Source organism: Notolabrus celidotus, chromosome 19 (genome assembly GCF_009762535.1).
Source record: "Notolabrus celidotus isolate fNotCel1 chromosome 19, fNotCel1.pri, whole genome shotgun sequence".
NCBI lineage: Eukaryota > Metazoa > Chordata > Actinopteri > Labriformes > Labridae > Notolabrus > Notolabrus celidotus.
Genome location: NC_048290.1, coordinates 4610123 through 4624219, shown reverse-complemented (window position 1 = coordinate 4624219; position 14097 = coordinate 4610123). Strand labels below are relative to the sequence as shown.

At 43.8% G+C, this 14097-nt stretch overlaps 1 protein-coding gene across 1 annotated transcript in view; it reads left to right on the top strand.

Moving 5' to 3' along the window:
- Positions 1-14097, top strand: part of unc5da (unc-5 netrin receptor Da) — a 389274-nt gene that overhangs the window by 260019 nt on the left and 115158 nt on the right. Inside the window, exons 3-4 of the mRNA XM_034710336.1 lie at positions 9645-9788; positions 10005-10108. Of these exons, the coding sequence (XP_034566227.1) occupies positions 9645-9788; positions 10005-10108 (248 nt within the window). The remainder of the gene's footprint in view (positions 1-9644; positions 9789-10004; positions 10109-14097) is intronic.

The window sequence follows — 14097 nt, the reverse complement described above, 5'->3', positions numbered from 1 at the left end:
ACAAATTAGAACCGTGGCAGGGTGAGCAGGACCCTAATCTAAGGAATTCTAATTAGCATAAACACCTGCTCACTATACACAGACTACAAACTAAAGCTACAAACAGTGACTTAAAATTTTGTTTCAGGAGAGACTTTTCAAAGATCAGTAAAATTAAGCTCTAAGTCAGGGATAATGTATAGTGAGCTCTTGGCTGTACAATTCAGAACCATGACATGGTGAGCAGGACCCTAATCTAAGGAATTCTAATTAGCATAACCAGCTGCTCACTATGCACAAACTACAAACTTAAGTTACAAACAAAGTGACACAAAATATTGATTTAGGAGAGCTAGACTTTTCAAAGATCAGCAAAATTAAGCTCTAAGGAAGGGATAATGTATAGTGAGTTTGTGGCTGTACAAATTAGAACCGTGGCAGGGTGAGCAGGACCCTAATCTCAGGAATTCTAATTAGCATAACCACCTGCTCACTATACACAGACTTCAAACTAAAGCTACAAACAGTGACTTAAAATTTTGTTTCAGGAGAGACTTTTCAAAGATCAGTAAAATATTGAAGCTCTAAGGAAGGGATAATGTATAGTGAACAGGTGGTTGCGTAAATTGGAATCCCAACATGGTAAGCAGGACCCTTCTGCTGTGCACCTAGGTCCATTTAGAGCATTATCCTACTAAGTACCACCCACCAATTAAAGTTCTAAAGTAGCTGAACCCCCCCAAAAAAGAACGATTTAACAATGATTTTCTTGATTTACAAATGATTTATGCAGGGGCGCTGGTGGCCTAGTGGTCTAAAGGCTGATTTATACTTCTGCGTCGCCCCTACGCAGCAGGGGCTGACGCGGACATGAGCCCCACATACTTGTGCGTCGGTGTGTCTGTGTCACGCAGCAATTCTCCTCCGATACGCCTGAGGGCAGTGTGGTCTCTCTGATAGCCGGTCGCCTGCTTCCGGTCCCGCTACGATCTCTGTTTACTTTTCCACAGAGTTTCAGAGCGTGTTATGTTAATCTACAGCTGATACATGTTGCTGTTTATCATACAGACATGATTACATGAAGAATAGAGAGGAGGAGATGAAATACACGGCCGATGTGTGGCCGATGTCCGGGATCCCGGAAGTGCTGTGAATGCGGGAAAGACAAAGCCGTCGAGCGGACCAATCACAGAGCTTGCGGTCCGCGTCGGCTCTACGGGGAGTTACATTTTGGAGGAGGTGCACGTCAGCTACGTGCGTAGGCCTCTGCGTAGGTACGGGAGCTATGCGGACCTACGGTGTAGGCTACGCCGTCGATTCGACGCAGAAGTATAAATCAGCCTTAAGAGCCCCACATACAGTGACTACAGTCCTCGTTGCAGGGGTCGCCGGTTCGATTCCCGGCCGGTCGACCATCTCCTGCATGTCTTCCCCCGCTTTCTACTCCCCACATTTCCTGTCTCTCTTCAGCTGTGCTGCAAAATTAAGGCAAAAAGGCCAAAAAAATATAACTTTAAAATGATTTATGGATACTTCTTATAAAGTAGTCCCTATGAGTCCCTAACAGTTGGTAGTGCTTCCATTGCAACAGATTCTTATCAGCCTTCTGCAGGATTCAGGATTAAACCAAACCCTTCAATTAACGGTCAAGTTAAGACAGTAGCCTGATCAGTTTTTGTAATTCACATTTCGGTGAATATTTCCTTTTAAGGTAGAGTTAGACAAGGTGAGCAGACTTCTGCAGGAATAGTTATGTTGGCATTTCCATCCTCATTCAGCTCTGTCCTTAATTCCCAACTCTCAAGACCAGACTGAGACAGAAGCTGTTGTTTTTGCCACTGTGTTTTCTATTCTAGCATGCAATTTTGCCACAGTGTCAACAGGCATAATTATTTTCCAGTGATTTGATATGACATGTGTGATCATGCTGTCCCTAACACCATTTTTGCTGTTGAGAATGAATCCCCATTTTTATGTGTTTTTCAGTTCTGACCTATCAGAATCAAGTATTTGACACAGCTTGGTAACACAGATCATTCTTAAATAGGTCTTCCTCAAATGTAAGCTATTTGCACCTCTGTGTTTTTTGCTTCTGGTTTATTTTTTCCCTCCCTGGGAATAAAAGGGAATAAAAGATTGTTTAGACATGCTACGTTCTATAGTTTTTAGGTATTAAAGTCTCTCAAGGATATATGATTTCAGGGAAGGGACTTTGTGGTTATATCAATCAATCAATCTTTATTTGTATAGCGCCAAATCACAACAAACGTTATCTCAAGACGCTTTTAAAAACATAGGAGGTCTAGATAACTCTATGCAAAATTATGAACAGAGACCCAACTTCAAGACAGGGTAAGACTCAGTCTGACCCCACCTTAATCCACCATGAGCATTGCACATCGCAGTATTTAGCTAGTTACAGTGGTGAGGAAAAAACTTCCTTTTAACAGGCAGAAACCTCAGGCAGAACCAGACTCATGTTAGACAGCCATCATGCCTCGACCGAGTTGGGTCTGGAAAGACAGATAGAGGTGAGTAAGAGAGAGAGGTGATAGTGATGAGACGAGTCGTAGAAGCTGTTGCCGCTGGAGTCCAGCACGTCCGTATCAGCTGGAGTCCAGATCGTCCACAGCAGGAGGACGTCTACGGCAGCTCAAAGGAATCTACGAGACAATGGAGCTCAGGGACTCCAGAAAGGTCTATGGTTAGTAACTTTAATGGGACAGGGAGAGTTAAAGTAAGTGATGAGGGGGCTGGGGGGAAGGGGGTGAGCTAGGATCCCAGTGTGTCAGTGCGCCAGTTCCTCCGGCAGTCTAGGCCTATAGCAGCATGACAAAAGCTGGTCCAAGCCTGATCCAGCTCTAACTACAAGCTTTATCAAAAAGGAAAGTTTTAAGTCTACTCTTAAAAGTGGAGAGGGTGTCTGCCTCCAGGACCCTGACTGGTAGATGATTCCAAAGGAGAGGGGCCTGATACCTGAAGGTTCTACCTCCCACACTGCTTTTAGAGATTTTAGGTACAACTAGTAAGCCTGCATGTTGGGAGCGTAGAGTTCTAGAGGGGTAATAGGGCACTATGAGCTCTTTAAGATATGTGGGTGCCTGATTTTTAAGGGCTTTGTAGGTTAAAAGAAGGATTTTAAATTCTATTCTAGATATAAAGGGTAAATCAGAAAAAAGGTCATTAGGTTTTCATTTTGGCAAATTGCTGTGCTTACTCCTGCAGCGCACAATAACCTGAATTTATTCCATCTGAAGAATCGTAACGATGATGACGAGTCAAAATCTTATGAGGAAATAAATGAGTTCTTTTTATAAGACCTCTGCAGAGATTTATAGTTGTTTATTTGACACAACAGTAAAGGAGTGGATTCTGCTGACTGCAGCTGTGTGTGTATTATGTCTGGGTGTTTCTTGAGTTGACTGAGTTATGACTCTGAGAGGAAATGAAGTGATGTTTGTGACAAATCCTCTGAAAAAATACGACTAAAAAAGTCCTATCTGTTTAAAACGAAGCATTCCTGGTTGTTTACAGTTCCGCAGCGTTGAACACAAAGGCTTGAACTTTAATAACGCTGAATATTTCTCCTGATGTGTTGACAATTTTGCCTTCTCACTTGAGTATCATCTCTTGTTTTTATTTTCCTGTAGTTAAATCTGCCTTAGCCGCACTTCATCAGGCGTGCTGATTAAGTCCCTAATTTGTAGCGTTGGAAAGGAAGAGTGGTTGGAGTGTTGTTTGTGTGTATGTGTGTGAGTGTGTTGTACATAATATCAGTCAGTCATTGCAGAGGATTACAGTGTCTTCAGAGAACATTTCTGTTTTACATTACTTCATTAGGCTCCCTTTGATAACCTTTCATTTCACATTATTAGTTTTCATTTAATCCGGCCCGTGTCTAAGCTGCTGTCTGCAGTTCGGCAGGATGGTGAAAGCCTGCAGAGAGACGACTTGTCTACAAGTGTAGGGCTGCGTAATTAAGCAATAAGCCACGAGAGGCCGAGTTTTACACTGATTTTGGAACAGCTGCAGTGAGATGTGTTGTTCGGCACCACTTGTTAGCTCTACTTAACATCAGTGCAGAGTTCAACCTGTATTTACAGAAAATGAAACCTAATTATCATAACTTTCTAGACATTAGACATTTAAATGAAGTTATGGAACTACAAAACTGTATCCTTATTGTTAAGAGTTATGGAGATATTAATGCTATAAAGGCAATGCACTCTCAGCAGCAGCAGCCATTCATTCTGTGAACTCCTTTAAATATTGTTTATTGCCAGTGGTGGAGTCTACCTCTTCAGCCCAACAATCAAACCTCAGCCACACACAAACTGAAATATACAATGCTATCTAGTAGAAATCTGATTAAGGTTAGCAAAAATGAGCGACCTGACTGATACGATGAGCTACACTCCCTGACAAAACAAGCTTTGAGCTAGTGATGGGAAGTTCAGCTCTTTTCAGAGAGCCAGCTCTTTTGACTGGGCTCCCAAGGAAGAGCCGGCTCTTTCGACTGGGCTCCAAAAGAAGAGCCAGCTCTTTGGACTAGGCTCCTAAAGAAGAGCCAGCTCTTTCGACTGGGCTCCTAAAGAAGAGCCAGCTCTTTTGACTGGGCTCCCAAAGAAGAGCCGACTCTTTCGACTCAGCTTCCAAAGAAGAGCCGACTCTTTCGACTCGGCTCCCAAAGAAGAGATGACTCTTTTGACTCGGCTCCCAAAGAAGAGACGACTCTTTCGACTCGGCTCCCAAAGAAGAGCCAACTCTTTCGACTTGGCTCCCAAAGAAGAGACGACTCTTTCAACTTGGCTCCCAAAGAACAGCCGGCTCTTTTGACTCGGCTCCCAAAGAAGAGCCGGCTCTTTTGACTCGGCTCCCAAAGAAGAGCCGGCTCTTTCGACTAGGCTCCCAAAGAAGAGCCGGCTCTTTCGACTCGGCTCCCAAAGAAGAGCCGGCTCTTTTTGACTGGGCTCCCAAAGAAGAGCCGGCTCTTTCGACTCGGCTCCCAAAGAAGAGCCGGCTCTTTTTGACTGGGCTCCCAAAGAAGAGCCGGCTCTTTTTGACTGGGCTCCCAAAGAAGAGCCGGCTCTTTTTGACTGGGCTCCCAAAGAAGAGCCGGCTCTTTTTGACTGGGCTCCCAAAGAAGAGCCGACTCTTTCGACTCCGCAGCAGTCTCAGCAGGGAAGCCCAGACACTCCTCTCCCCGGCCACTTCCACCAGCTCTTCTGGGAGGATACCGAGGCGCTCCCAGCTGAGAGACATAGTCTCGCCAGCGTGTCCTGGGCTTTCCCCGTGGCCTCCTCCCAGTCGGACATGCCCGAAACACCTCCCCAGGGAGACGCCCGGGAGGCATCCTAACCAGATGCCCGAACCACCTCATCTGGCTCCTCTCGATCCGGAGGAGCAGCGGCTCTACTTTGAGCCTCTCCCGGAGGCTCCTCCATGGGTCGCCACCTTAACGTGGTGGAGGGGTTTGAGTGCCTTAATGATCCTAGGAGCTATGTTGTCGGGGGCAATTGCCCCTGGTAGGGTCTCCCAAGGCAAACAGGTCCTAGGTGAGGGGACAGACAAAGTGCGGCCCAAAGACACCTGATGAAGAAAGAGAACAGGACCAAGTGTACCCTGTCCGGAGGGCCACCGGAGCCTCACCCTGGAGCCAGGCCTGGGGTTGGGGCCCGCAGGCGAGCGCCTGGTGGCCGGGCCTTCAACCATGGGGCCCGGTCGGGCTCAGCCCGAATGGGATACATGGATCCGTCCTCCCGTGGACTCACCACCTGCAGGGGGACTCACAGGGGTCCGGTGCAAAGTGGATTGGGCGGCGGCCAAAGGCGGGGGCCTTGGCGGTCCGATCCTCGGTTACGGAAACTGAAACTCAACTCTCTGCTTCAAACTGGGAGAATACAAGACAAACATTCTGTCTTAAGACCCAAAATGTCAGTAAGGTTAGCGCTGACAGAAACCAAAACATGGTCACACGTTGCATCTTACGAGGCTGATCCTTTTTAAATGTTTCACAGGATGTGATGGTACAAGAAGTTCCAGTCCCAACAGATAATAGGGGGCAGGTCATGGCGTTGGTTGCACGCTGTGGAAAAGACCAATTATTTACTTGCTTTTATTAAAAGTTTGCTGCATTTTGTAAACAGATTCACATCCTAGCTCTTGGTTGTAACATAACATGTTGCTGCCGTCATTTGTACCGACAACTCTACTAATCAAAAGTGAGGAAAAATTCAGCAAGTTTGACTGAGACTGTCTTACAGAGTCCATGTCTAAACAGGGAAAGAACAAAAACTGGCTTTTGTCAGCAATGAATGCAGGGAAGTCTGGTTGCTTATTATTGCAGACAACTTGACTCCTTCTCCCTGGAGCACATGGCTGGCATGAGGGAACATTATTTTGCTCTTTCCAGCGAACTGATAACCTTCACAAAGACTTTGTTTCATAGGACCTCTGGGTCATGAGAGGCTGTGTGACAAATCAAAAAGTTGACACTAATGGATGCTACATGCACTGGTCCCTAAAATATAACCCTTTTACAGATAGCCGGAAGTAAGAGTACTGCTCCTTCTTACAAGCAAAATAAGGTTAAACACTTTTGTAATTTAATGCTCTGGATGCCTGTTCAGGATGTTTTGCTCTTCCTGTGCTGCTGTAGCTCACAGTAAACTCAATCCTGGTATGTTTGCCATTTAAAAAGCACCACCTGCATCTCAAAATGTACCCATAGGCTGCAGTAATACCACGTTCCTTTGAAGGGGTGGGTATTTGTTATTGTCCCTTCCCATTACCCCTCTGTGTATTTCTTAATTGCACGCTGCAGGGAGAGACGAGCTCAGAGACCTGACACCAAAAATATGCAGTTAATAACTCTGTATTCATGTTTTAATAAATCCATTTAAGTTTGCCGACTGGATTCAGGTTTCAGACAGATAAACATATACTGGTTGAAAGCAGCAATTTCCTACATTCGCTAATAAAGCAACCTATCATACATTAATGGTCCAAGCCTGTCATCTTTTGTGCATAGAAGTCAGACATAATTGAAACACCAGGCTTTTAAAAATCCCATCAGTTGTCTCAGAAAGTGCGGGCCTCACGCCTAGCTCATTATCGCAGACAATAAAGAGATATTAACGAATGACCCGGGTGACATTTAGTTAAAGTTCTGCTGCAGAGAAAGATGATTTCATCGCCACAGAGAGTGCCCATGTTCACATGCATCATTTGATTGCATTGTTTGCCTTCCGTTTTTATTCCGTAAATTATAGCCCCCTTCAAATGTTTCAAAGGGAAAAAATGAGTCCTCACTCTCTCCCTTAAAAGAGAGCAGGCTGATGTGTTCCTCCTCTCAGTTAATGCCTCCACTGGAAAGCATTTAGTGTCACTTGTGTATAAATGGATTATGTTTTACAGACACTGAAAGAGGGTTCACTTTGTGCATTTCTAGCACACCCTGCATTTTGCAGTGCTGGCCTTCTGTTTGCCAAAAGGGAAGTTTTAAACAAGGGTTTGCCAATAGAGCTGTAATTACATATATCAATATTTACAGCTGACAGCTTTAGGAATTTGAACCGGATGAAAATACAGGAGGTCGCAGTAACTACCATTTGTCTCTTTTACTTGAACACATGAATAGACTTTTACTTAAAGGCAACATATCATGCAAAATGGACTTTCTAATGGTTCTCTACCTGAAATATGTGTCCCTGGCATGTCTACAAACCCCCCCGAGAATGAAAAAAATCCATTCTGCCCCTGTTCTGATTTCTCCACCTTTCTGTAAATGTGTCTAAAACGAGCCGTTTCAGACTTCAGTGTTTTTGTTACGTAACAACAATATCTGGTCTGTCACGGAGTCAGAGCTCGGAGCTTGTTCAGCCCATAGACTGTATAAAATAATACTGAATCCCCTCCTCCGTTTTTCATTACCTGCACAAATGTGTGCTAACAAGGAGCTTAGGAGGGAGGCATGCTAGTTGTAGGCTGTCTTAATAAACACAAAGGTCGGTTTTACTCCCCACGTCTGCAGATTTGAAGATCTAGTGGATGATTTTTATTTACCATGGATAAGTGCTAGCGCCCCCCCCCCCCCCCCCCCCCCCCTCACATGCACGAGCGCCGCTGATTCTCGACCATATGATCGTGACTGATTCAAAACCGGTCCTCACCAAAACATTATCATAGTGAAAGTTAAAAACACAAACAAACATGGCTGCTGTTAGTACTCACAACTGTTATGCTAGCATTATCCAGTTGTACCGGTGACACGATATCAGGAGAAAAGTTATAACACATATATAATACTGTAACAGTTCTACTGTTTGTTAAACGTGTTCAGTGGAGATGTTCTTAATTCCTACAGTGTTGACAGTCAGTGAAGGCAGCAGGAGAGGTGTAGAGAGTGTGAGCTGGAGAGAGGAGAGACAAGAGGAGAAGTTCTTCATTCATTCAAACATTGATTGTTGTTTTGTTGGTTGGCGTGATCACGGCCGACAGTGACCGGTTATTAAAACTCAATGTGTTCACGAATCGGGTCGTCATCCCTACAGCGTCCGGATGGACGCTACAGTACATCTACATTTTCTGTAGGACTTACTGAATGTCATTTATTCTTTTGCTTGTCAGAGCCCCGTGGTGAGAGCTTTTTAGACTCTGATCCGGACTACAGTCCTGAGCAAAGCCCCTCATCGGGTCAGAGGGGGCAGGCCCGAGGTCCAGCGAGAGGGGCAGTCAGTAGAGTCAGGGGAAGCAGAGGCAGGGGACAGGGACTCAGAGTGCACGCCGGGGAAATGTACGCGCAGGAGGCGGGCAGAACGGCTGGACGGGATTTGATTGGTTTAAAATTTGGGGACCCAAAAAACAGTGATTGGTTGGTGTTTTCCCAGGTTTACTCCGGCTGTAGATAGCAGCTTTTTTTCGCTCTTTTTTAAGAACACATTATGTATTGATTGCCATCAGGACATAAAGATCATTTTAACCAATATGACAAAAAGTGTATCTAAATCTGATTACCAACCCCAGCTTTAATAAGGATCCTAAAGTTCACTAAAGTAGTTGACTGCTCGCATTAACTATCATCTTATGGACCAAATAGGACATAGACATATTATGTTACTCTAACATGGTTTAAAGTCACTACAGATTTCCAATAGAGAAGTGGAGGAATGATATTATCTTCTCAGACTTCCTGCTTTTATAAAACTAGCAACATGGTCAAAGCAGGACAACGTTTAACAGCATTGAGCCTCCTGCTCTGAGCTCGCCATCAGAGAAAATAACTGCATCTGGGATCAGGCGAATGCCCTGCAGAGTGGACAAATCATGTTGAAATATCTCAGAGATATTTACTACGACATTGGCCACAAGCCTCTGTGATGAGATCATGGTGACATTTCAAACTGTAACATGTCATATCTAAGGAGACTCTCCCCTGTACTGCACAGTTTCTCTCTTCCAAACAAACCTCTCTGAAATTAATTTGACTTGACCAGCCTTCTCTCCTCCTTCTCCTCCCGGCACATGGCAGATCTGTTTACCGCTGATAATCTTATCAGATTCCAGTTCCACTCATCATCCTGCCCCCACAAATTTTCATCTCTTTGATTAATCACCTCTGTGATGTAATGAAAGCTAATCCCAGCAATCTCCCATCTTGTCTGCAGGGCTGAAGATCCGTGAGGTGATGATCAACGTCTCCCGTCAGCAGGTGGAGGACTTTCATGGCCCTGAGGATTACTGGTGCCTGTGTGTCGCCTGGAGCCACCTGGGAACCTCCAAGAGCCGCAAGGCAACCGTCCGCATCGCCTGTAAGCACCTCAATGTCACTTTGATACCTGACTGACCTTATTGTGCCTGAAAAGGTTAGTCCTCTTCAAAGCATGGTTTTAAAGGAGGCATCATTTCTCTTCATGTATGTATGAGGGGGAAAGGGTCAGACATGAAACACAAAGCATTTTTTTTTGGTGTTCTTTCATGCTTTTGTGGTTGTTCTTTAATGCAGCCTTGTGTTCTTTCTTCCCCAGACCTGAGGAAGAACTTCGAGCAGGATCCCCAAGGCACCGAGGTGCCTCTGAACGGCATGATTGTATTGCACTGCCGTCCCCCAGAGGGAGTGCCTGTGGCTGAGGTGAGGTCTGCTTGCACTTCAAATACCCAACATTTTCTCCCGTGTTGGCTGCTTTGGTTGAACTGTAACCCTGTCCTCATGCTACAGTGCTTCAGCAACAAACACATCTACAATTTTACACTAAATTTAGTTTAATATTAAAATCTCAATTCCAAAAAACTTGGTATATTGTGAAAAATGTTGACATAAAAAAATATTCAAACCCTGTATTTAATTTAAAATTGTGCAAGACAACATATCATGAAAATATATGCTCATTACCAGCAATATGTTTCAATAAAGTTGGAACAGGGACAAGTAAACAACAGAATAGTTCCAAATCAAAATTTGACACTCTTTTTGGAAATCATGGACGCTGTATCCTCTGCTCTCAGAAGGGTGCACAGTTCAAAAGCTAGCATCCATGATGGTCTGGGGATGAGTATAAGTGCTCATAGCATGGGCACCTTACACATCTGGGAAGGAATCATTAATGCTGGAAAATAAATACAGGCTTTGAGCAACATATGCTGGCATCCAAAGCTAAACCACATTTTGCACATATTATGGAGGAGCTGAAATACTATGTCAGGCAAGAATGGTTGAACATTTCACCTTTAAAACTCCAGAAACTGATCCTCTTGGTTCCCAAATATTCCCAGAGCATTGTTAAAAGAAGAGGTGATGAAACACAGTGTTAAATATGACCTGTCCAAACTTCTGTTTATTTGTGTTGCTGGCTTGAAAGCTGAAATGAGTGTATATTTTCCCTTAAATAATGCATTTTGTCAGTTTCAATATTTGATGGGTTACCTTTGAACTCTTTTAAACCCAGTATGGGGTTTAACCCTCCTGTTATATTCATTTCTCTGGAACAGCAATAATGTTCCTGGGTCAATTTGACCCGGGGCATATTCAATTATCCAAAAGTGTCAGAACCCAAAAAATCCTGATACAGATTTTTTTAATCAAATTTTAACTCCATTACTGACCATTAAAATCAAGATTTAGTCCATAGGTGTTCTTTAATTCTCACAGATCATGGTTCAATGAGGATAACTCACTTGTTTTTCATTGAAATTAATGTTAAAACTTTTTTAATGTACATTAGAAAGCCCTAAATATAAATACAATAGTTTTAAAATGACATAGATTATTGTTTATTTTATTTTAGACTAAAAAAAAATGTATGAAGTGATGTTGATAAATTAACACGACATCTTCTGTCACATGCTGCCCAGATTTTTATGCTGCATTTAGCTGGTTTGGAGGGCATATACTGCCTAAAATAGACTTTAAAAAAGGGTCAATTTGACCCACAACATAACAGGAGGGTTAAATCATCAAATTCTGTTTTCTTTAATAACAGCATCCCAACTGTTTTGGAATTGGAGTTATAATTTATTGAAGTTGACTTTGATTGCAAGATGCAACCTCAGAGGCTGAGAGATTTAGCCAATTGAGAAGTGGCAAAAGCTGCAGTTCCTCAAGTGGCCACTTGAAACTGGCTCCAAAAGTGAGTCAGTCCCTGTTAAGCCCCATGTTAAAATGTCCAACTTTTTAAATTTGAATATGTTTGTAGTGTTATGCACAAACATGTTCTATTTGAATTTCTTATTGCACGACTAAAACTATGTTGTTTTTATAAGTACATATCTTCTCTAATTATAATAAGGCTACTTTCATTCATAGTAGCTTTTCTCTCAGCTAATTAATCATTGTGATGAGTGTCAGATACGTGTGCAATTTACTCCTCTAACAAGCCATTAAAAAAGTATTTGTTCAAAGTTCTTCTGCAAGTGTAGAAACAGTTTTACACTATTTATACTTTATCACTAATTAGCAGGTATTCGTGTATACACCCTCCATACCTAGCTTGTTAGCTCATTTATTGTTTCTCATAAAGTGATTTCTTTGTGGCAGCCAGTCCATGCGAGTCAGTTTGTTGTTGCCTCTCCCTGCAGAGAAGACGGGCCTTATTAATAAAGACCATTTGTTTTTGAGTTCCCTGTACATGCTCAGAAAAAAAGCCTTCATATAAAGGATAATGAAGCCAGAGCTGCTGTTGCTGAGCAAAATATTCCATTTGTTTAGTTTCCCTGGCTCCCTCCATTCACGTCAGAGTGAGCATCCATATACCAGGGGTAATATCCATCCATGTGCATCACTCTGTCCTCTGTTTGCTGGTAAAAGCTGTACTGCTATGACTTATTTAGATGTCATGTATTCATTTCACTCTCACTATCATTCCCCCTCTCCCTCCTCAGTGTGTTTATGTGCGTGTGTGTCTGAAAGAGAGAGCCTGTCATGGCCATTTTAATTTTTACTATGAATATAAAATGAGGCTCTCACGGACAGTCCTGGTGAGTGTTGTGTGTATGTGTGTTGTTGTTGTTGCGCTCTGATGTTGTGTGCCTTCATGTGAAGGCTCAGTGGGCAGATACGTCAATATCAAAGCCGGTGTGCCCAAGCATCTGAAGCTTTGCATTTACTTAAAGACACAGTCCGCAAACCGAGTGTAAACAAAGTGACAGCTCTACCGGCAAATTTCAAAGCGCAGGACTGGAACCCTGCTATTACTCCCGGAATGATTGACAGGTTTTTGCATTCACTGACTAATAAGCTATTAATGTCAAAGGCCTTGATCAGAAACACAGTTTTTGCAGAAATAGCAGACTCGACATAAAAAGTGGAGGTTGACTGCTGGTTTGAAAAGTGGTGCCAAAGTAGGATTTCCTTAAAACTGCATTCTTTTTAAGTGACCTGTTGGGGCAATTCCACTGCTGCTTCCAAGAGTCAGATGGTGTAGAACAGTGGTTCTCAAAGTGGGGTCCTAGGACCCCTGGGGGTCCGCGAACCATAGCGAGGCGGTCCGTGAACCCATGCATCCATTTTCTTCCGCTTATCCGGGGTCGGGTCGCGGGGGGTAGCAGTCCAAGCAAATTGACCCAGACATCCCTCTACCCAGCAACACTTTCCAGCTCCTCCTGGGGAATCCCAAGGCGATCCCAGACCAGGCGGGAGATATAATCCCTCCACCGCGTTCTGGGTCTAACCTGGGGCCTTCTCCCAGTTGGACGTTCCCGTAACACCTCTAAAGGGAGGCGTCCGGGAGGCATCCTTATTAGATGCCCGAACCACCTCAGCTGACTCCTTCCGTCTGTGAATAAATATAAAAAAAATATAATCAATTCTTAAAATGCTGTCATTAAAAACAACATATATACCAGTGTTGTAGTACTCGAGTCCAGGACTCGGACTCAAGTCTGAGTGGAGTCACATTTTGCAGGACTCGTGACTTGGACTTGGACTCGAGCACTGATGACTCGTGACTTGACTTGGACTCGAGCACTGATGACTCAGACTTGGGGTCGGACTCGAGCATTGACTGCAAAAGGACCCGGATGATTGAGAGGAGGACTCGGGCTTATATATTGATACAGACTGTTTTAATGTTCATGTTAGATTTTGTATGTTTCATAAAATGTATTCCGTTCAAAGCGAGGGCTGGCACGAGCGTTCGCCTGCATGCACGTTCCCGTGACGTCTGCCAGGATTAAAAGACGTTACCAGCTGAGCATTGTTCTTTCAAATATTTCACAGTAAATGCAGCGAGAGCAGAGCAACATGTTGGATATTTAAGAGACCCATCAAGGAAAGAGACCAGCTCAAACTTTAACAGACATCCAGGATGAACTGAAAAGTGAGAGAGATGCTAAAGACCGTTCATCCCTTTACTGTGTTAGTATAACGGTAATATTAGCGTCCCCTCATCAACTGAAGCGCGGCGCATTTACGCACGTCACACAACGCTGTGACTTCATTCATAAATTAATCTCCAGACACACCTGCCGGATTTCATTAGAATCTCACTCCAGTGTCAGTTAGACCTCGTCAATTTACTCAAATCGAAACTGAAAAAATCAAACCGGCCACGGCGCTGGGGGAGAGCGGATTGTACAGGATCAGACACATTTTAAATGTCCAGGAAAAACTGCAGATTCTCTGAT